The sequence below is a fragment of the Sapajus apella genome, unplaced genomic scaffold, assembly GCF_009761245.1.
Source record: "Sapajus apella isolate SASKATOON/1434 unplaced genomic scaffold, GSC_monkey_1.0 scaffold251, whole genome shotgun sequence".
NCBI classification, from domain to species: Eukaryota; Metazoa; Chordata; class Mammalia; order Primates; family Cebidae; genus Sapajus; species Sapajus apella.
Genome location: NW_022437191.1, coordinates 419,914 through 442,423, shown reverse-complemented (window position 1 = coordinate 442,423; position 22,510 = coordinate 419,914). Strand labels below are relative to the sequence as shown.

Here is a 22,510-nt window from a genome sequence, read left to right as displayed (position 1 = left end):
CACCTGAGTACAAAAAAAAATACAAAAATTAGCCAGGCGTGTTGGGATGCACCTGGAAGTACAGGTGCATCCGACCACGCCTGGCTAATTTTTGTATTTTTAGTGGATACAGGGTTGCACCATGTTGCCCAGGCTTGTCTTGAACTCCTGGGCTCAAGCTCAAGTGATCTGCCTGCCTCAGCCTCCTAAGATGCTATAATTACAGGTGTGAGCCATATAGTTCCAGTTATCTGGTTGTCAGTGAACAGAAGGCAAGCATTTGAGATATTTAGCTGCATTCTTTTGGTTACTTTTTATTGCTGGAATTTGACCTGATAATGATATTCATGGTAAATCAGCCCTCAGTTCTATCTTTATCAGCATCTAGAATAGATTTATTCTTAGCTGGTCAGTTGGTTGCCATTGTCTTTATAAAAATGATGTATAGTTTTGTAGATGTCTCTACAGGTAACTGACACTGTGACAGTATGTACATTGAGGTGACCACTAGCCCTGAGCGTAATTTCCCTCATCCTCTTCATTGCCATCTTCTTGGAGCTGTCTTGATGATCCTGCCCCTCAGAATCATGATCTATAACCCTGATACATATCTGTCTCACTGGTCTACCTTTCTCTTGCCCACTGGTTGTCAACATCCTTGATTACTTCTCCATGCATGGGATGTCAGAATACTATGGTCAATGTCTGTAGACTTTGTATGTAGTAAAGGGGGAATTACTTTCTGCAGTAGGGATGGTATTGTTCAATCTGGTCTTCTGGAACTTTCTCCATCCCTTCATTCTTTGCCCTACCCTTTATATTCCAGTAATTCTGTTGGTTACTGAGTAGAGGACATGACAACGTGGATGATAGCGGCCATGGTCTGTTTCATGTTGCCTTCAAGTGGAACCCCAACCAGGGTTGGAGATCTGCCACTTCCATGCACTGTTGTTTAACAGAATCAGACTCCATGGTCTCCATATCTTTCACTGTGAAGTACTTCCAGAGGTATTCTTTATGGCCACCTGCTATGCAAACATACCTTCCTTGGTGTCATTTCTGTTGATGAAAACATATTTCTTTCTTGAACAATGGGCTGTTTCCAAAGTCTGTATTGTATTGATCTTGTCCCTGCTGCTGAAATTCTGCTGCTATGATGCTGCCTACACTAATACATGCTGTGCTATTACCCGTGTTGCCAGGTGTGGAGGGGATGCTAGTCGGCTCTGGGGTCTGCCCCAGTGCTCATGCTTGCAGTGATAGTGATAATGATAGTGACTGGGCTTGCAATATGGGAAATACTCAGGATCCTCTGGGGTCTGCTATAAACTTCCGATACCATTGAAACTGAAGAAATGCTGTTTTAAGCGAAGCTTTGTTAAGCATATTGCCAGCATTCACTACCCTGCTTCTTTTAGTTGTCATCTCACTTGTTTTAGGCAACAGTTTACTTCCTGATTATATACTTCTCTGGTTGTGTTTCTTCTACTGTTTTGTGCATTTGCTGATAAATTGCTTTCTTTCATTAATATATTAATTCTATTACCCTAACTATTCTCAAGGATCTTCTCTCTGCCTCTGCTCTTTTTCACTTATATTTCTAAGGCTTTAGCTATTCTTGTCCTTCCTCTTTATAGCTGATACTTCCCATCCTACGTTTGAACATCCTGGTTATTCTGATGTTGGCATCTTTCACTTCCATAGACACTAGTATAATCTAGCCCTCCATTTCTTTTCTGGATTCTCAAAATGCCTAGACTTGAACTTGTTAGTTTCTCCCTGCTAAATTATTTCCTCTACTATTTACAGCTCTCCCGTATCTACCAATGACTTGATTATTTGTTCAGTGTTCCAGGCTAAAACACATAGGGTCTTAGCTACTTCATCTTTCCTGTTTGTTCTGTCTTTAAATTGTGGTTCTTGGATTTTTGTTTTGTTGTTTATTAGCAAGGAATCCCAACTCAAACTGCCCCCTTCAGATTCAGTTTATCTCTGTCTACTCTTAGCCATCTCTGTTGTCTCCTTTTTAATCAACTATTATCTTAAATGTAGTTCCTTATGGTTTCTTGGATATTATCTGTAAAATTGAATTTGACATTTCTTTTGCCACTTTATTTATTCTCCTCAGCTCCTTCCATCTTTCTTCCCAAATAATATGGCTATATATTTGAAAACCATTAGAATTTTCTCAGGGCTTTATTTTTTAGTATAATTAGATTATTCCCCCAATAGCAGTTTATTTTTTCTCTATTCAGATAACAATGGAATTTTCTTTTTCTATTAGACCGGGAGACAAGACCTGAAAATAATGTATCAGCCCCACAGCCTGACATTTCTGAAGAAGAGCTATCTCCAGAGGTAATAGTGGAAAAACACAAAAGAGATGATGCTTGGAGCTCCAACGTGCTAGAAAGTTGGAAATATGAAGGCAGTTTAGAGAGGCAGCAGGTAAACCAGCAGACACTGCCAAAGGAAATAAAAGTAACTGAAAAGACAATACCCACTTGGGAAAAAGGTCCTGTAAATAATGAATTTGGGAAGAGCATCAATGTGGTTTCAAACCTTATAACACAAGAACCATCTCCTGAACAGATCTCTACTAAAAGAAGCATCAAACAGAATTCAAACCCAGTTAAAAAGGAGAAGTCTTGTAAGTGCAATGAATGTGGGAAAGCTTTTAGTTATTGTTCAGCTCTTATTCGTCATCAGAGAACACATACTGGAGAAAAACCCTACAAATGTAATGAATGTGAAAAAGCCTTCAGCCGGAGTGAAAACCTTATCAACCATCAAAGAATTCATACTGGAGATAAACCATATAAATGTGATCAGTGTGGAAAAGGCTTCATTGAGGGTCCATCTCTTACTCAACATCAAAGAATTCATACTGGAGAAAAACCATATAAATGTGATGAATGTGGGAAAGCCTTTAGTCAGAGGACCCATCTTGTTCAGCATCAGAGAATTCATACTGGTGAGAAGCCATATACTTGTAATGAGTGTGGAAAAGCCTTTAGCCAGAGAGGCCACTTTATGGAACATCAAAAAATTCATACAGGAGAAAAGCCTTTTAAATGTGATGAATGTGATAAAACTTTCACCAGGAGCACACACCTCACTCAACATCAAAAAATTCATACTGGAGAAAAAACCTATAAATGTAATGAATGTGGAAAGGCCTTTAATGGGCCCTCAACTTTTATCCGTCATCATATGATTCATACTGGCGAAAAACCGTACGAATGCAATGAATGTGGGAAAGCCTTCAGCCAGCACTCAAACCTTACCCAGCATCAAAAAACACATACTGGGGAGAAACCCTATGATTGTGCGGAATGTGGAAAATCTTTTAGTTACTGGTCATCCCTTGCTCAACACCTGAAAATTCATACCGGAGAAAAACCTTACAAATGCAATGAATGTGGAAAGGCCTTCAGTTACTGCTCATCCCTTACTCAACATCGGAGAATTCACACAAGAGAAAAGCCCTTTGAATGCAGTGAATGTGGAAAGGCTTTCAGTTATCTCTCAAACCTTAATCAGCATCAGAAAACTCATACTCAAGAGAAAGCTTATGAATGTAAAGAATGTGGGAAAGCTTTTATTCGGAGTTCATCTCTTGCTAAGCACGAAAGAATTCATACTGGAGAGAAACCCTATCAGTGTCATGAATGCGGGAAAACCTTCAGTTATGGCTCATCCCTTATTCAACATAGGAAGATCCATACTGGAGAACGGCCTTACAAGTGTAATGAATGTGGGAGAGCATTCAACCAGAACATACACCTTACACAACATAAGAGAATTCATACAGGAGCCAAGCCTTATGAGTGTGCAGAGTGTGGTAAAGCCTTTCGACATTGTTCATCACTTGCTCAACATCAAAAAACTCACACAGAAGAAAAACCCTACCAGTGTAATAAATGTGAAAAGACCTTTAGCCAGAGCTCCCATCTAACTCAGCATCAACGAATTCACACTGGAGAGAAACCCTATAAGTGCAATGAATGTGACAAAGCCTTTAGCCGGAGCACTCATCTGACTGAACATCAGAATACTCATACTGGAGAGAAACCTTATAACTGTAATGAATGCAGGAAGACTTTTAGCCAGAGCACATATCTCATTCAGCACCAGAGAATTCATTCAGGAGAGAAGCCTTTTGGATGTAATGATTGTGGAAAATCCTTCAGATACCGTTCTGCTCTCAACAAACATCAGAGACTGCACCCTGGCATATGACCATTCTAGGAACATCATAAATTTAGGAAATATATTTACTTTAGTTTGTCCTTTTGTAAAGTACTGAAGAATCACAGTGGATTTAGAAACTACTTGAAATCTTTTAAATTTTCACTATCATGTTATGGAATGGAAGGTGCATTGAGCTGAACTAATCCAATTGTTATTAAGCCGCTTTGTGACATTAGAAAACTCGACTGTTTTAAGCTTAGTTTCCTTTGTGGAATGAAGGATTTGGATTAGATTATTTCAAAGGTAGTTTGGAGTTTTATAATCAGTTTTGTATATTTACAGTATTTTCTTGAATGGGTTTACTATACATCAGCATTTTGCTGTGTTGCATCTAGAATGTGTATGTTTATGCATGCTTTGCCAATCAAATTTGTGCTTTAGTAACTAGATTGGGGAGCTAGTGCGCTCCTGCTCTAATGTGTTTAAGTTGTTTAGGTAAATGGTTCCTAATAAAAAGAATTATAAAACACCCTCAGATTAACAATTCAGCTGCATACAATAGCCTAACTTAGTAAGAGTATTAAAACTTACCATTATTCCTCTTCTAGTCTGTTTTTAATGTTCTAGGAGTTTATCACAACTACAGAGGTCCACTTCTAGAACTTAAACCGGTGTTATTTTACCCTGGTTGTATATTGGAGTCACCTGCTGTCTTAATTTGTGCTGTTATGTTAAATTATAATAGACTAGGTGTCTTAAACAATAGAAATTTTTCTCACAGTTCTAGAGGCTGAGAAGTCCAAGATCAAGGTGCTGGCAGATCCAGTGTCAGATGAAGGCCCACTTCCTCTTTTCAGACAGCATCTTCTTGTGTTCCTACATGGTGCTAAGCAGAGATAGAGCAAGCTCTCTTATATCTTTTCATAAGACTATAACCCAATTGGTGAGACCTCTACCCTCATGACCTAATCACCTCCCAAAGGACCCCCTCCTGATACCATCACATTGCAGATTAGGCTTTCAACACAGAAATTTAGAGAGGACATTTTAAGTCTATAAGGAGAACTCTACAAAATTCTCTTGCCAAGGCCCTACAACTACAGAGACTAATTTAATTGCCTTAGGAGATATGACCCAGGCATCAGTGTTTTTTCTTAAATTCCTAATGTGTACACCAGAAACAAAAATTGGCTTGTATTTTTGTACCTACTCCATTAATTAGCAGCTGCTTATGGCTGCTTCTAAAAGCTTCACAGATTAGCTGTTCAGTACACATAATATAATATTGACTGCCATCCTGTTTTATAAATGGGTTTCTCACAAGCTATGGGAGGTAGGGTTAATTTACTTCTTCGTCAAAGTGCAAAATTAAATGGCATTGTGAAGCAATGGTCATTTCACTTGTCCTTTGCCACTTCAGGTTAGAAACAGATGATAGATGATAGTGCAAATGACACCCCCAGAGACATGCAGCCTATAGCTTATGTGATTATTTGTAGTGGCCCTGGTTGTGATAATATTTGAACTACAAATAAATATGGGTGACCCCTTAGATTCTCTCCTGATATATTCTAATTATTAGGTCAGTTCTTCTAAGAGCAGTTGATAATTTCCCAGTCTAGTCTTGAGTACAGAGAGCTCTGAGAGCAGAGGGTAGCACAGAAATTGATCATTATTTATATTTAAAAACTTCATTTAGCCTCTTTCCATAAACAAGTTTGGGGAGGGAGGCACTGCAGATTTTTGCATGTGAAAAAAATCATTGCAGTCCTTATTGCTTCTATAAATGTCAGGGAACTGCATAGGGATGTTTGTCACCTTCTTAACTGAAGATGCCAGACAGTGAAAAGCAGATACAACTCAGGAAATAATATAACCATTTAAACCTCAGGACTTTTTTTCTGTTGTAATTTGAAACATCTGTAAAGGAATGTCATCTTGGTATTTCTTAGTTTCTCAAGGCTTTCATTATGTAGGAATTAGTTATCCCATTGCAGGGTGGTAGAAACTGTTAGAGAAAAGTAGGTATCAAATTATAGGATAATCTTTACTTGACACCTGAGCCACCCCACAGTACAAGGAAATGAAGTTTCTGTAGGTGAGGGGTTTTCCTGTATCAAAGGAGATCCCCAAATGGAAAACACCAGAGTCTGTAATGGGAAGACTTACATCACTGATTCCTTTTAGAAATATATGTGGAAATTTTTCACCAGCCCTGAAAGATCCACTTTGTCCCACTAATTTTATCTCTTCATACTGTCAAGTGAAACCCAGAGCACTCATATGTGATCACCACCTAATTTAATTAATCTTTTTTAAAAAAGTGATCTGGCTGAGCATGGTGTATAATCCCAGTGTTTTGGGAGTCCATGGCAGAAGAATTGCTTGGGACCAGGAGTTCAAGACCAGGCTGGGCAATATAGAGAGACCTTGTCTCTAAAAAAATAAAATTAGTTGAGTGTGGTTATGCATTTGATCCAGGAGTTTAAGGTTACAGTGAACTATGTGTCAGTGCATTCCAGCCTCGGTGACAGAAGGAGACCCTGTCTCTAAAAAACTAAAAGTAAAAATAGTTTTTTTAAAAGTGATCCTTCACGCCTCCCTCTGTTCGCTTGTCCTTCATCTTCCCATACTTTGGAAATGTACTGACCACCCTCAGATAATACAGGTCTGGAGAAAGGACAGTCAGTGAGATTACAGAAGTTGACATGTTCCTGGTTTCCGTATCTCCTTTTTGTATTTCTCAAACATATCTCTAATGGTTATTCTAGAGCACATTCCTGCTTCCCAAAGCAGGTGGATTTACAGTTGCGCCTTTTGCTTAGACATGTCTATCTAACTACACAGGTAAACTAAGGTTTGTTCTTTATTACCTGAGATAAACGTTAGTCACATATTTACTATTTTTCCTCCTTACCTCTGTTTTAAGAGCAGAGGCAGGAAGTTATTTTAAACCATTCCTTAGTCTTTTTCTTGATTGTAATATATACATATATGCCATAAACATCTAGTATAATACAAACATTAGTTTCTTAATATTTATACTGAGAGAGTAGAGCAAAGTTAAAATCCTTCTTTTTTTTTAATTTAAGGGACAGGATCTTGCTCTGTCACTCAGGCTGGAGTGCAGTAGCATGATTGTAGTTTACTGCAGCCTCAAACTGGGCTTAAAGGATGCTCCTGCCTTGGCCTCCCAAGTAGCTGGAACTACAGGTACAAGCCACCATGCCTGGCTAAGTTTTAAAAATTTCTGTAGAAATGGCATCTGGCTATGTTGCCCAGGCTGGCCTCCAACTCCTGGTCTCAAGCAATCCTCCCACCTCGACCTGTCCAAGTGTTGGGATTATAGGTGTAGCTGCCACCCTTGGCCCAAAATTAAAATCTAAGGGGAAAATTGGCAGAAGTTATAACTTTTTCCTTGAAGTTGCAATGAACCCAGAAAATAACAGGGATTCCATTTACCTTACAGCTTTAACATTCACTAACAAACTGCCCAGAAATAAAAAAATATCTCGGAAGTTATCAATAAAGCCGGCCAGTTCTTTATTAGGCAAGGAATTATCTACTATTAGAAAAATTCTAATACCTTGATGTGTGATTTATTTGGATGTTTTAGTGTCCAAGATTGGACATATACAGACTAAGCATTTTCCTCTAGGTCTTAGATTGGCACTTTCCAGGTCTGCCAGATTATAGTTATTAAACTACTTGAGTAGTTTTTGCCAAATCACTGTGAAGGAAGCAGAAAAGAGAGAAAATGTCACGTAACCCAGTCACTCATCCTTAAATATTTAAGACTTAATTAATTCAACCACAGCCAATGCTTATTAAGTGGCTGAGTTTATTATACTTGCAGGGGTTCAGAAATAGACAAAGGCAAATACTCTGTTGCAGAGCTCACATCCTGTTATAAAGAAAATTGTAAAATGCCAAGTGGTGATAAACATAGATAATAAAGCAGGGTGAAGGGCTTGGGCAAGACTTCTATCATGGGTTGTGGTGGAGCTATTGTAGATTAAATGATTAGGAAATGTCTTTCTAATGAGTTGTCATTGGAGCACGCACCGGGAGGAAGCAAAGGAATGAACTAGGTAGATACCTGAGAGGAGAACATTCTAGGCAGAGGGACTAGCAGCCACAGCGGTTCTGAGATCCGAGCATTTGGCAGTTTTGGAAACACTGGCTGGACTGTAGCGAGTGAGTGGTAGGAGATGAGGTCAGAGAGAGAGCTAGGGGTGCAGTTCCTCAGGACCTTCTTGGCTATGGCAAGGATTTGTCCTTCAATTCAGAATGAGATGGCAAGTCACTGGAGAGTGTTGGGTGGGGATTTGAATTGCTTAAAAAGGGTCACTTGCTGTAATGTAGGGAATACATTATAAGGGGTTAAGAGTACAGGCAGGGAATTCAGGTGGAATGCTAGTAGTCCAGGTAAGATCTAATGGTCGCTTAAACAAAGATATTATTGACAAAACGATAGGAAATAGTTGGATTAAGGCTATATTTTGAATGTACAGCAGACAAGGTTTGCTGATGGTTTAGCTATAAAGGTGAGAGAGAGAGAAGTTAGGGTGGCTTTAAGGACTCTGGCCCGAGCAACTTGAAAGGACTTGCTGTGTACTGAGACAGAGAATACCAAGTACGGAGAAGGTTCACAGACGGCATAAGGCATCAGAATTCAGTTTGGGAACTTTTTAACTTATTAAAAGAATACAAAATATAAATGTTCAAAGTGAACATATCTGTAAAATTATCATCTAGGTCAAGAAATGGAGCACTACTAGTGTTCCAGTAATGCTATTTCATCCCTCAAGTCACAGCCTTTTTCTTCCCCAAAGGTAACCATTATCCTGAGTTTGAATATTAACAATTAGATATGGTGAGGGCCTTTGTGCTACATCATCCGATGGCAGACTCACGTGATGAGAGACAGCGACAGTGTGTGAGACAGAAAAAGCGGCAGACACCCATGATAACTAAGCCACTCCTGTGATAATAGTATTAATCTATTCACGAGGGCAAGGCCCTTATTACCTAATCACATTTTTTTTTTTTTTTGAGACAGTTTTGCTCTTGTCACCCTGGCTGGAGTGCAATGGCACAATCTCACCTCACTGCAACCTCCAGCTTCCTGGGTTCAAGCGATTCTCCTGCCTCAGCCTCCTGAATAGCAGGAATTTCAGGCATCTGCCACCACGCCTGGCCAATTTTTCTATTTTTAGTAGAAACGGGGTTTCACCACATTGGCCAGGCTGGTCTCAAACTCCTGACCTCAGGTGATCTGCCCACCTGGGCCTCCCAAAGTGCTGAGATTACAGGCATGAAGCACAGCGCTGAGCCAACCTAATCACCTTTTAAAGTTCCCACCTCTTAAAACCATCACATTGGCAATTAAATTTCAACATGAAGTTTGGAGGAGACATTCAAACCCTAGCATTTTGCCCCTGACCCTCAAAACTCGTGTTCTTTTCACACAGAAAATACATACATTCCATCCCAATAGCCCCACAATTCTTAACTAAGTCCAGCACCAACTCAAAAGTCGAGTCTCATCTGAATCAGATGTGGGTTGAACTCAAGGCATGATTCATCCTGAGGCAAATTCTCTCCACTCGTGAGACTGAAACAAGTTATCTATTTTCAAAATACAAAAGCTCCTAGACTTATAACTTATTCCAGTAAGCAGTGTATTTTTGACTTACAGTATTTTCAATTTATGATGGGTTTATCCAGATGTAACTACATAAATTGAGAGCATTACATGCTCATTACTTTTGCACCATTGTAAGTTAGGGATCATCTGTACAATGGTGGGACAGGGACAGGATAGATATTCCCATTCCAAAAAGAAATAGACAAGAAGAAAGGGGTAACTGGTCCCAAGTCAGTCCAAAACCCCACAGAGAAAACAACATTAAATCTTTTTGTTTTGGTTTGTTTTTTGTTATTTTTGAAATGGAGTCTCACTCTATCACCCAGGCTGGAGTGCAGTGGCACGATCTCGGCTCATTGCAACCTCCACCTCATGGGTTCAAGTGATTCTACTTCCTCAGCCGCCTGAGTAGCTGGGATTACAGGTGCCCGACACCGAACCTGGCTAATTTTTGTGTTTTTAGTAGGGATAGCGTTTCACCATGGTGGCCAGGCTGGTCTTACTCCTGACCTCAAATGACCCACCTCCATCTCCCAAAGTGCTGGGAGTACAGGCGTGAGCCCCCGTGCCCGGCCAACATTAAGTCTTAAAAGTGGGAGAATAATCTCCTTCGCCTCTTTGTCCTACATCTAGGGGTTGGGGTTGGGCAGCTAAGGCCTCAGGCAGCCCTGCCCCAACGGCTCAGTCCACGCAGTAGCTGTCATGAGTTGGAGTCTCGTGTCTGTAGTTCTCCCAGGCTGGTGCTGCATGCTGTTACCTCTACAATTCCGGAGTCCTGAGAGTGGCCCTACTCCCATGCTCTACTAGGCAGCCCTAGTGAGGACTCTGTGGCAACTCTGACCCCATATTTCCACTTGTCATTGTCCTAGTAGGGGCTCTCTGCAGTGGCTGTGTCCCTGCGTAATTCTCTGCCTGGGCCCCCAGACTGTCAGCAACATCCTTTGAAATCTAGATGGAGGAAGCCAGGTCTTCACAGCTATTGCATTATGTATGCCTGCTGCATCGACACCACATAGACACTGCCCAGGTCTACCGCTTGCACTTTCTGGATCAGGCCATACCTGGGCCCACCTGAGCCATGGCTGGGATGGCCACAGAGTGTGCTCTGGAACTTGGAGCAGACCTGAGGCAGCTCTGAGCTGAGTCCATGGAGGGTGCCTTGGGCCTTTCCACTGAAATCATCTTGCCCTTCTAGAATTCCGGGCCTGTGATTGGAGGGTCGGCCTTGAAGATCTTGAAATGCTTTATGGTCTTTCTCCCACCATCTTAATGAATAGCACCTGAATTCCTTCTATCCCACCATCTTAATGAATAGCACCTGAATTCCTTCGATCCATACTTATCTCCTTAGTAAAAAGTCACGTGGCCACACACTTAGTATTCTCTCCTGAACATACTTTTCTATTCTGTATATGGCCCAGCTATACATTTTCCAAGTCTTTCTGCCCTGATTCCGTTTTAATTATAAATTTCATCTTTATTTCTTTCCTCTCACATCTCATCGTATGTAGTTAAAAACAGCCACACAGCAGTCTGAATGCTTTGCTGCTTAGATATTTCTTTCACCAGATATCACAATTCATCACTCTTAAGTTCTGCACTTTATAAGGCCCTAGAACCCAGACACAATTCCCCCAAGTTCTCTGCAACTGAATACAGGGATGTCCTTTACTCCAGTTTCTAATACCTTGTTCCTCATTTCCATCTAGGACCTCATGAAAATAGCCTTTACCAATTTTCTGTCATAGTCTGTCTTTTGTTGCTATAACAGAATCCCACAGACTATGTAACTTATAAAGAATAGAAGTTTATTTGGCTCACGGCCTTGGAGGCTGAGAAGTCAGAGTGCATGGCACCAACATGCAGTGAGGGCCTCCATGCTACACCATCCCATGCAGAAGGCATCAGGTGGCAAGAGCACCTGAGACAGAGAGAACGCTCCAGTGCCCACTAACCCATTTCCTCAATAGTAACATTAATCTCTTCATGAGGGCAGATCCCTAATGACCTAATCACCCCATAAAGGTCCCATCTGTAATTATCGTCACAATGGCAATTAAATTTTAACATGCATTTTGGAGGAGACATTCAAACCACAGCAATCATACCCTATATATTTGTGTCTAGCATTTTTTACTTAGTGTTTGTGAGGTTTATTCATGTTGTCGCAAATTGCCGTGGTTGATTTATTTTTGTGGGTATTGTAATATTCCATTGTAATGGAATGTTATGAATGTATCACTATTTGCCCATTTTATTGCAGACAGGCATTTGAATTGTTTCCAGTTTGAGGCAATTATGAATAATGCCATTGAGAACATTCTTATGCATGTCTTTTGAGGTAATCTGCACTCATTTCTGTTGGGTATAAACCTAGGAGTGAAATTGTTGTGTCATAGGGGTATAGGTATGGTCAGCGTTAGCAGACATTGACAAATGTTTTGCCAAAGAATTATACCAATTTACACTCCCACCACCCATGTATGAGACTTTCCATTGCTCCAGATCTTTGCCAATGTTTTCATTATGATTTAGCTGTCTAAGCAAAGTGTATCAGATGCCTATTAGACCTTCAAACTGAGATATCCAGGCTGCTGGATATGCAAGTCTGAGGTATGAGGGAATGTCTACCCTAGAGATGTACTTGTGGAAGTCTATGGTGTATATTTAAAATAATGAGACTGAACTCTATGACCCAGGAGGAGAGTATGGATAAAGAAGAGTTCTAAAGACTGAACTCTTAGAAACTCCAACTTTTAGAAATCAGAAAGATGAGGATCCATGTGTGAGGCAGGCCGCATGTGAGGTAGTAAGATACTCAGCAAAATGTCATTCCCCAGAAGCTGAATGAAAAAAGCAATTCAGGTAGAACACTTTTGAGAGTTTAAATGAGATGAAGACTGTGAATTGGCATTGGATTTGTCAGTGAAGAGATCAATGGTGTTGTTAAGAGAGTGGTGGAACTAAAACCTGATGGAGGGGCTTAATAGGCGAATAGGAAATAAAATATTGGAGAACAAAAATTTGAAAATTTGAGGAGTTTTCTATAAAGGGGAAAGAAAATTGGGGCAGTTGCTAGAAGGAGAAATGGAGTTGAGGATTTTTAAAATATTAGATGCTACAGTATGTTTGAATGTCTGAATCCTATTGGGATTGAATGAACAGAGAGAAAAAAACTGATAATTCAGAAAGGAGGGGGATAAATAGGGTGAAGTTTCTAAGGAAGCAAGATAAGATGAGCTTCTGGCCACAAGCAGAAGGGTTAGCCTTAAAATAGGAGCATAAATAATATGGTAGCTAAAATAGGAAGGAACAAGGAGTATTTGGCTATGACTGTAATGAGCTGGTGAAGGATGGAAGTGGAAGTTCTGTTCTAATTGCTACTATTTTTTCAAAGAAATTAGATCATAAGCTGAGAATGAGAAGTAGACATAAAGAGGTGTTAGAGATTTAAGAAGAGGGGATCAGGTCACCTCCCGCAGAATGAGAAAGTGAATTGACTAAGGAAGTGTAGGATTATCCAATGGTAGTACCAAATTATCTCAAAGGGCATCTCCTTTGAGATAACTGGATCATGAGTTCAAAATGAAACAAATCATCATCACTGAGTTTTCTTTAGCTATGTTCAGGTGCATGAGAGCAGGAGTGGAATAAGCTGAAAACTGGATTTAGCCAGAATTTTTCCAGAAGAGTGTGACCCAAGAGTGAGGAGTAAGTCAGCAAGGGTGCTTACGAGAAATAAATTGTAGTGATGTCCTGTGGAATTCAAAGTGGGAAGAAGTGAAACTAAGGGCCAAAGTGGGGGTGGAGGGAGCTGGGAATCAAGCTAGGGAAGCAAAAATAAATTCATAGCTTCATTATTTTAGGTTTTGTTGGGGCTGAAAAAATTATAGTTGAAGTATTAAAGGGAGGGGAGTAAGTTGAAAACATGGTGGTAGTTTGGAAGCGGAATTGCGGAAACTGAAGTTTTGAGGAGTGTGCTTATTGGTAATGCCTCAAGGTCTAGGTTGTGACTATCAGTGTGTATGTCTGAAGTAGAAGGGAAAACAAGATCATTGGAGGAGAGGAAGGCAAAGGCCTGAAAGCCAAGATATTGGATGGATTGACCATATACATATCAAAATCACCAAGTATAATGGTCTGAGCAGTCATAGGAAGAGTGAGTTAAAAACACTCCCTATTATCTCCCACAAATGAAGAAGTGACCGGGAATTAGTAGATGACTTCAACAAGGGATAGTGAGTGGTTTATTTGATAGCAGGTGTCTCAGTGGAGCTAGGGGGCTCTAGAGAGAAGAGGAAAAAAATGGCCTGAATGTGGCAAGGAGCAGCAAAATGGGCACCTACCTCATCATCCAGGCCCAGTTAAGTCAGGTGTGGAATATAAAGCAGCCACTGCTTATATAACAGAGATGTAAGAGAATAAGAGCCCAAAGATAAAGGATATGTTCCAGAAGAGGTGCCAAAATTATTTGGAGAATTGTTTTCAGAGTCTGTAATATACTTTCTTATGAATTCCATCATTGTGACAAATGCAAATAAGAAAGTGGTTTTGATAATTTGGGAACACTTTGAATCAAAAATAGTGAGCACAGAGTCTGTGCTCTCAAATCTCACAGTAAAAAGGCAGGAGAAAGGCAGTGGAAGAGGGCCAAGCCCCTGGACCCACTACCTCATATGATGGGCATTCCTTTATTTATTTGAAACAGGATCCCGCTCTGTTGTCCAGGCTGGAATGCAGCCTGAGACTCCTGGGCTCAAGTAATCCTTCCACCTCAGCCTCCTGAGTAGCAGGGACTACAGGTTGTGTGCCATCATGCCTGGCTAATTTTTGTGTAGCGACAGGGTCTCACTTTGTTCCTCAGGCTGATCTCGAACTCCTGGCTTCAAGTAATCCTCCTGCCTTGGCCTCCCAAAATACTGAGATTACAGGCATGAGTCACCATGCTTGGCTGACCCCCATTATTATTTAAAATTGCATCACTGGTTGAAAGATAAGTAGGGCAAATACCTTATGGGGCCAAATGACTTCAATATTCATCATAATGATCCTGTTGTTTCAGGAGAAAGTAATCATGGCCCAAGTCCCTAGGTAATATACAGAATCCAGGCTGTAGGGAATAGGAAATGAAACCAAAAAGAGACTGAGATAATAGAAGGGCACAGGGCCCATAAAGGAACAGTGCCTAGATGAATTAGGAGGCTTAAAGAATTGGGGGCATATATGACAATGTTGGTAACATCCATATCAGGTTATTTTAACATGATCAAAATAATTTGAGTCACACATTTAATTTCCCTTGCACTAATTTCACATTTTCTAGGCTGATTTTCTCCTCTACACCCTTCTTTTCTGATAACAAGTTGGTTTACTGTAAAGGTATGACCATAAAAAGAGAATACAGTGTTTATATTCACTAAGTATTTAAGTTCTCATAATAGTTACAGTTCTCATTGTTAATTAATAAACTAGCATTCTGTTTTATACATCAGTTTCAAGTGAACTTGGTTAATATGAATCAGTCTGTCTATCAATTATTTTCTGACAGCATCTAGTTTCAAAAATTTAGAAGCAGGACCTGGGTTATGACTATAGCACTAATAATTACCATTTATTAAATAGCAACATGTCAGTCCACTTAACATGCTTTATCTCATTTTTAAAATAAGAATACTAGGAGATTTGTGTCACCATACCTATTCTCATAAGTGATAAAGTTGAAATTAAAATGGTAAGTAACTTTCCTAAGTTCAATCACATAGAAAGTGGTAGAGTCAGCATTCAAATTCTATTCTGGCCATATCTCTAATCCCAGCACTTTGGGAGGCCAAGGCGGTGGATTGCTTGGCCTAGAAGTTTGAGACCAGCCTGGGTAACATGGTGAAACTCTGTTTCTACAAAAATTACAGAAAATTAACCAGCTGTGATGACATAGGCCTGTAGTCCCAAATACTCGGGAGGCTGAGGTGGGCACATTGCTTGAGCCTGGGGGGTGGAGGCTGAAGTCAGCTGAGATTGTGTCATTCACTCCAGGGTGACAGAGTAAGATCCTATCTCAAAAACAAAACAAAACAAAACAAAACAAACAAACAAAAAACCCCACATTCTGTTCTGACTTGCTTCAAAGTTCATGCTTTTCCATCTCATCACAATGCCTATCAGTAAATCACCAAAGGTAATGCTATTCTGAGTGGTCAGCCAACTGGATTTCTTTTAGTAACAAGAATACATAGCCAAGTGCCTCTTTTACATTACATGATAGTTTGTACCTTCTCTTTTACACACCCAGTGTTCTATCCGTACAGAACTTCCCTTGTTACAAAGTTCCCCCAAACCCAATGTAAGTCTTTTTCTTAAAAAAATAATAACTTTGGTGAAGTTCCTTATCAACACTTTTACAAATCTAAACATCACATTATCATCAGCAGCAAGGTAAAATTTCCTCATTGTGTCAGTATACCAGAGGATTGCCAGTATACTCTCAATTAATTTTAAAAAGCAAATGATCACTGTATATTTAATGAGTGTCTGTGACATAGTGATCATGGTGTAATGGACAGAGTGTAGCATTACTGTTTAGATCTAGGATCGAATCTCAGGACTACCATTTATCATAAGTGAAACTTTAGGTTTTTAACTCCTCTATACATCAGAGAGCTACAGAATTATAAAATGAGTATTGTTAGACTCCCCAAAACTGACTATTTTGGGTGCTTGAGCAACTGTACTGTACCTCTCAACAGAGCTTTGCTTTTGTGGAATTATGAAAATCCATTAAAAACCAGTTTGTCATAAATCAATTTGACAAAAATCAATGAACAAACATTTAGCTAAAAGTCAGTTCATTTACTTTATCATTGTACCAAAAACTTATTTCTTTAACTGCAAAGTACGGGCAAAAGGAGAAAATAGGCAGTGACAAGAGTGAAAACATTGGATACATGAGTTTTGATAGTCTTGAAATTTCTTTAAAATTTCAGCTGCCCATTTTTATTTTAAGCATATAAAGCAATGTTCAGTTTGAAGAAAGTTAAGGGTAATAAGGCAGTTTCATCTTCTAATATGTTATGCAAAAAATAAAATTTGTACACAGTAACAAAAAATTTCCATACAAGATTAGTACTACAGTGGTAATCTGTAGTGAATTCCCAGACCCTCAGTGGATACCTAAAACTGTGGATAATACTGAACCCTATACATATTGTACTGTTTCACTCTATAGATGCATAGCTATGATAAAGTCTAATTGTTACAAACTAGGCACAGAAAGAGATTAACAATAATAATAAAATAAAACAACTATAATAATATACTGCAGTAAAAGTTATGTGAGCGTGGTCTCTCAAAATATCTTACTGTATTGTACTCATCCTTCTTGTGATGATGTGAGATAATAATATACCTATACGATGAGATGAACTGAGGTGAATGATGTAGGTATTGTGACACAGTGCTAGGCTACTCTTGACCTGACAATACCTCAGAAGGAGTTTCATTTGCTTCAGGTGATCCTGGATCACGAAGCCATGGCAATGTCGGGGGTCGAATGTCAGGAGGAGACAGTGTCGTGGATGTGCTGGACAAAGACATGATTCATGTCCCAGGTGGCATGAAACAGGACGGCACGAGATTTTGTCATGCTATTCATAATGAAGCACAATTTTAAATGTACAAATGGTTTATTTCTGGAATTTTTCTTTTAATATTTTCGAACAGTAGTTGACATCATGTAACTGAAACCCCAGAAAGGGAAACTACAGATGATGCGGGGACTACTGTGCCAATCTAGTATGTACATGGACCATAAATTGCATTCTGCGGTGTTAAGCTCCAAATTTAAAGTGCTTACGAATCATTCAGGATCTTGTTTAGGAGATCTGGAAAGAGGTCTGGGGTTCAGCATTTCTAACAGGCTCTTGGTAATGATGCTGATCTTCATACTACACTCTAAAATACTAGCTACTACAGTGACTTCTTCAGTGTGAAATAATGAAGTTTTGGCTATGAACTTTGAGAAATAAAAAATTAAAGCTAATGTGCCATTTAAGACATTGATGAAATAATGGCAAAGTTTTTAGAGATTGGCAAAATGAAAAATAACATTGTAAAAAACTCAAAAGTGGCCAAAGAAATCCCATCACACATAGAATGTTAAAAGTTATAATTTTGCTGCTTGAAATAAAAAATTTGAGGAATTGAGTACTAAAAATGACTAATGTTATATTTAAAAGGTGATATTTAAAAGCATCTAAAACAGAAAAGAAAATTTTAATTCTTAACTGTAAAGCTCTATAATTTTCATTTTAATTTGCTAAGATTGGGATATTTCAAGTTACTTTGTTTGCAGAAAGATCTGACATGGAAGAATAAAATTAATGAAAGCAGTATAAACAAAGTCATGATGCCTAAAGAGATTACTCTGAAGAACAATATGATCTGTACTGCCTCATTTGTAAGCTGCCATCCTGTTCTTCTAGCTGCCTACTGGACATTTCTACTTAGATGGCATGTCCAATTTAAAAAAGCATGTCCAATGTTTCACTGGCATGTCCAATTAGGTACTCCTACAGTGGAATTTACCACTTCCTCCTCAGAGAACAAATCCAGTATTTCCTTTTCATGTAGTTTTCCTTATTTATTTAACAAATGTTTATTGAGGACTCGTATTTCTTAGAAATTACAGATACAAATATAATAAAATTAGGCCTCAAGAGTTCACAATCTATTCGTGCATACAGATGGAACAATTAAAATCATATGATAGGCCGGGCACGGTGGCTCACACCTGCAATCCCAGCACTTTGGGAGGCTGAGACAGGAGAATCACGAGGTCAAGAGTTCGAGACCAGCCTGGCCAACATGGTGAAACCCCACCTCTAATAAGGACACAAAAAATTAGCCTGGCCTGGCAGCAAGCCTGTAATCTCAGCTACTCAGGAGGCTGAGGCAGGAGAATCACTTGAACCCAGAAGGCAGAGGTTGCAGTGAGCCAAGATCATACCATTGCACTCCAGCCTGGGCAAAAAGAGCAAAACCCCATCTCAAAAAAAAAAAAATTATATAATGAAATGTCACCTGTACGAAAGATGTAAACAAAGTGATGTACTCGGCCAAGAAACAGCAAGCCATTTTATTCCATGCTAAACTTCCCAGTAAACGTGACATTTTAACATGAGCCTTGATAAAACTATCCAAGCAAAGAAAGGAGGAAAGAAATGCATTCTGGGAAGAGAAATCAGCATAATAAAAGGTGAACCTTGATTATTGTAGGGAAGGAAGGTAGATTCCAATAAACAGGTGGATGGTGAGTTTTTGCATGGGAATCCCAGGAGTGCCTGAGTAGGACCAGTTATTTCTTAGGACTTTTTGTTTTCCAGACGAGAGTAAAGAGGCAGTGGAAATGACTGCTTTGTCCTACACAGATTAGAAGTGGAGATAAAGTTGAAAAACTGGGCTGTCATGCTAGAGCTTGGGTTATGTTGTTTATTGAAGAGGGCCATGATCAGATGTTTTGAGGGAGGAGAACTCCGACAGCAATGTGAAATAGGAAAAGGAAGATTCAAGGCAGAGGTCAGTTTAGAAAGCTTTGGCAAAGTTGTAGCTGAGAGCTCCTATGTGAACTAAGTCAGTGACAAGAGCAAAGGGGAGGAGAAATTTCCGAGACAGAATCTATAGGACCTGATGATCAACTAAATGTGTGGGTAAGAAAAAGAGAAGAGTTGTAAATGACATCAGATTTTGAAACAAGAGGATGGTATAAATGGTGAGGTCATTACCCTATTGGCACTTGGATGGGACAGTTCCCACTGTACCAGACTGTACCAGACCTTTTAGGATGTTTATCATCAATGATTTCGGCCTACTAAATTTGAGTAGCACTCCCCAGCTTTTGTGACCACCAATGTGCCCTGTTTCGGCTGGGTGACACCACCAAACATGGTAGCCAGTAGAAAAAGCTGCATTGAAGATGATTAGTTCCTTTTTGGACACATTGGTTTGTAGTGACAACAGAGTGATGATATGGATCTGGAGACATCCAGAAGTAGCTAGAAATGTGAGTCAAGCTCAGGAGGAAGGCCCTGGGCAGAGACGCAGACCTAGTACACAGAGGTAATGGTTTAAGTTGCCGCAGAAGGAGACTAGAGAGCCAGAGAAAAGATGCTCAAGACAGAACTGTGGAGAATATCTGTACTCAGGAAATGCAGAGAAGAGTCAAAAACTGAGAAGTAAGTTACTTAAGGGAAGTCAGAGAACTAGGAGGGTAAAGTCCTCAAAAGTTGGATCAGGAAATTCCAAGGAAGAACTGGTGTGTGGTGTAGCATGCTACAGAGTTAGAATTTGTACCAGGAAGAATAGCTTTACAATTAGAGGTTAGTGGAGTCCTCTGAAAAGTTAAGTTTTTGAATAAATAGAAACAGTCATATGGTTCAAAAAGCACAAAGTATAAAAAAACCACAAAGAAAAACTTGTCACTCCTACCCTTGTTCTCCATCTGCCTAAGAACTCCGAGTAACCACTTTAATTATTTTGTTCATCCTTCCAGAGCTTTGGTAAAGACATAAGCAAATATAAATACACATTCTTGTTTTAATTCCATTTTGTTTGTTTGTTTACATAGAGTACTATACACCTGGCTTTTTTTCACTCAATAATATGTTCCAGAAATCTTTTCAAGTAGAGAGTTTCTTCATTCTTTTTAATTAGCTGTTTGACATTCAGGGTTCATTAGAGAAATTTTTTAGTTTGCCAGATATTCATAGGGTTATTACCCCTACCATCAACATATGAAATTGATTCTCCACAGTCTTGACAAAGACTATGTTGTCATATTTAGGAATCTTTGCCTATCTGATTGGTGAAACGTAGTTTTAATTTTCCTTTCTCTAAGATAGGATATAATTGAGTTTCAGGGAGTTAGGTCAAATTTAAGAGGCTATGGAACAAGTGGATGGCAAGGAGGAAAATGGAGGAAATAGTAATAGTCTGAAGGAACAAAGATCTGACTGTATTAAAAGGAATTAGCTTGATGACTAAGGTAGCATGTGGGTTTAATGAAGATGTTTTTAAATAGTAGAGACTTATCTAGACTTGCTTAAAATGATAATGAAATAAGTCACTAGAAAAGGAGAGACTGAAAATTGAAGTCTGAGACTGAAAATTGAAGGCAAAGCCGTATAGGAGGCAGAAAGAAATGATCTCTTTGGCAGTTGCAATGGATAGGAGCTAAGCGGTGGGTGTGAACACTGTCAAGGACAGAAGGTTGTGGGTGGGGAGCAGATGGCAGGCACCTTCTAAAGGCAAAGGAGGGGGAGAACTTTTGGAACAAGAATTGAAAAGACAAGGATTAGATTCGGCAGTGGGAGGAGAGAAGCACAGGCAGCAGATGCTGCATCACTCACAGGCGTGGGGATTCCTGCCTGCCAGATCCCAGGGATGCAGATAAAAAGCAGAATGTTTGCTGGATGATTCATCCACGTGTATATTGATTGATTCAATAAATATTTACTGAGCATCTACTCTGTCAGGCAGATTGATGTCACTCAGGATTAACTGAGACATGAGATAGAGTGGAAGGCTACAAGCCAGATGACAGATGTATGCTGGATGTATGTATACAAGATTAGGAGTTGTGTAGGTGATGGTGATAAGGGGCACAAAAGCCACATGGTTTGTTCCTCATTGTGCCTTGTACCTCAAGGGAGATGTGGTTTTAGAAACCTGTAGTAGAAATACACCAGTGTGCTTGAAATTGGTGCAGGCAATCTATGGGATACCACCACAGAGTCTTTGGACTCAGAAGAATAAGAACTCTAACCTTGATTTGGAATCAGTTTCTGGAGAGAGCAGGATCTGGGAGAAAGCATGAAGAAAGAAAGAGTGTTCTGGGAAGAGCTGAAATTTATTTAGTTTCAGAGGTACTGTGGAAACACTAGGAAGAGGATGGGTCCCAGGAAAAAGAATCACTGAGCAGTAGGAAGATGACAGCAGAGATGAAAATTCTTCATTTGAGCAGCAACCAAGAATGACCTGAATGCGTGGCAGGAAAGAATTAGCTGGTTTCACTTGTTCTAAGAGGAATGCTGGTATACATTTAAAAAAAAAAAAAGTTTAATACAGAACATTTCAAACAGACACAAAATAGAATGGTATGGTAGACTCTTATGTATCCTTCACTAACTTCAACAATAATCAATACTTTGCCAATCTTGTTCAGCAATCCCTTCCCCTACTTCCCACTGTTATTTATTCCTGAAGTATTTTAAAGTTCCAGACATTTTACTATTTGACTTGTTAGCATGTAAGGACTTTTTCTTCCTTTAAGCATAACCATAATGTCATTATCACAACTAATAAAATAATTTTATAAAATTGTTTCAACAATAGCAGACTCAACCATTTACTAGAGATTCCAAATAAAAACACTGTTTAGGAAGCCTGGAAAGAAATGCCGATACACGGTACAAGATTAGTTAGTTCTTAGATAATAGCATTAAAAATTATAATGTAAAAGAATATTAACATGGGAAAAATTTTAAGATGAATATGTAAACATTTTGTTAAGTACAAACTATAACAGTTTTCTTGAGCATAAACATAATACACATAACCTTTCTCTGTATATGTCATATATAAACACATAAATATGTAAATTTTAAAAGGGCTGAAAGAGGATATACTAACATGCCC

At 39.3% G+C, this 22,510-nt stretch overlaps 2 protein-coding genes across 4 annotated transcripts in view; one reads left to right on the top strand and one right to left on the bottom strand.

The window, feature by feature from the left end:
- Positions 1–220: 220 nt before the first annotated feature.
- On the top strand, positions 221–4,776 carry ZNF184 (zinc finger protein 184). The gene has a single exon (XM_032271824.1). It carries the CDS (start codon positions 3,013–3,015, stop codon positions 4,219–4,221), a length of 1,209 nt encoding a protein of 402 aa, XP_032127715.1. The 5' UTR covers positions 221–3,012; the 3' UTR covers positions 4,222–4,776.
- Positions 4,777–7,692: 2,916 nt separating this feature from the next.
- The window catches only part of ZNF391 (zinc finger protein 391), a 108,038-nt gene continuing 93,220 nt past the window's right edge, over positions 7,693–22,510 (bottom strand). For all 3 annotated transcript variants that reach the window (XR_004266236.1, XR_004266237.1, XR_004266238.1), the window contains one exon: positions 7,693–7,903. The gene's annotated coding sequence lies outside the window, so the exon portion shown is untranslated. The remainder of the gene's footprint in view (positions 7,904–22,510) is intronic.

Excerpts from the sequence above, each read along its gene's own strand:
- ZNF184 (XM_032271824.1), top strand. The coding sequence starts at position 3,013 with ATGGAACATCAAAAAATTCATACAGGAGAAAAGCCTTTTAAATGTGAT.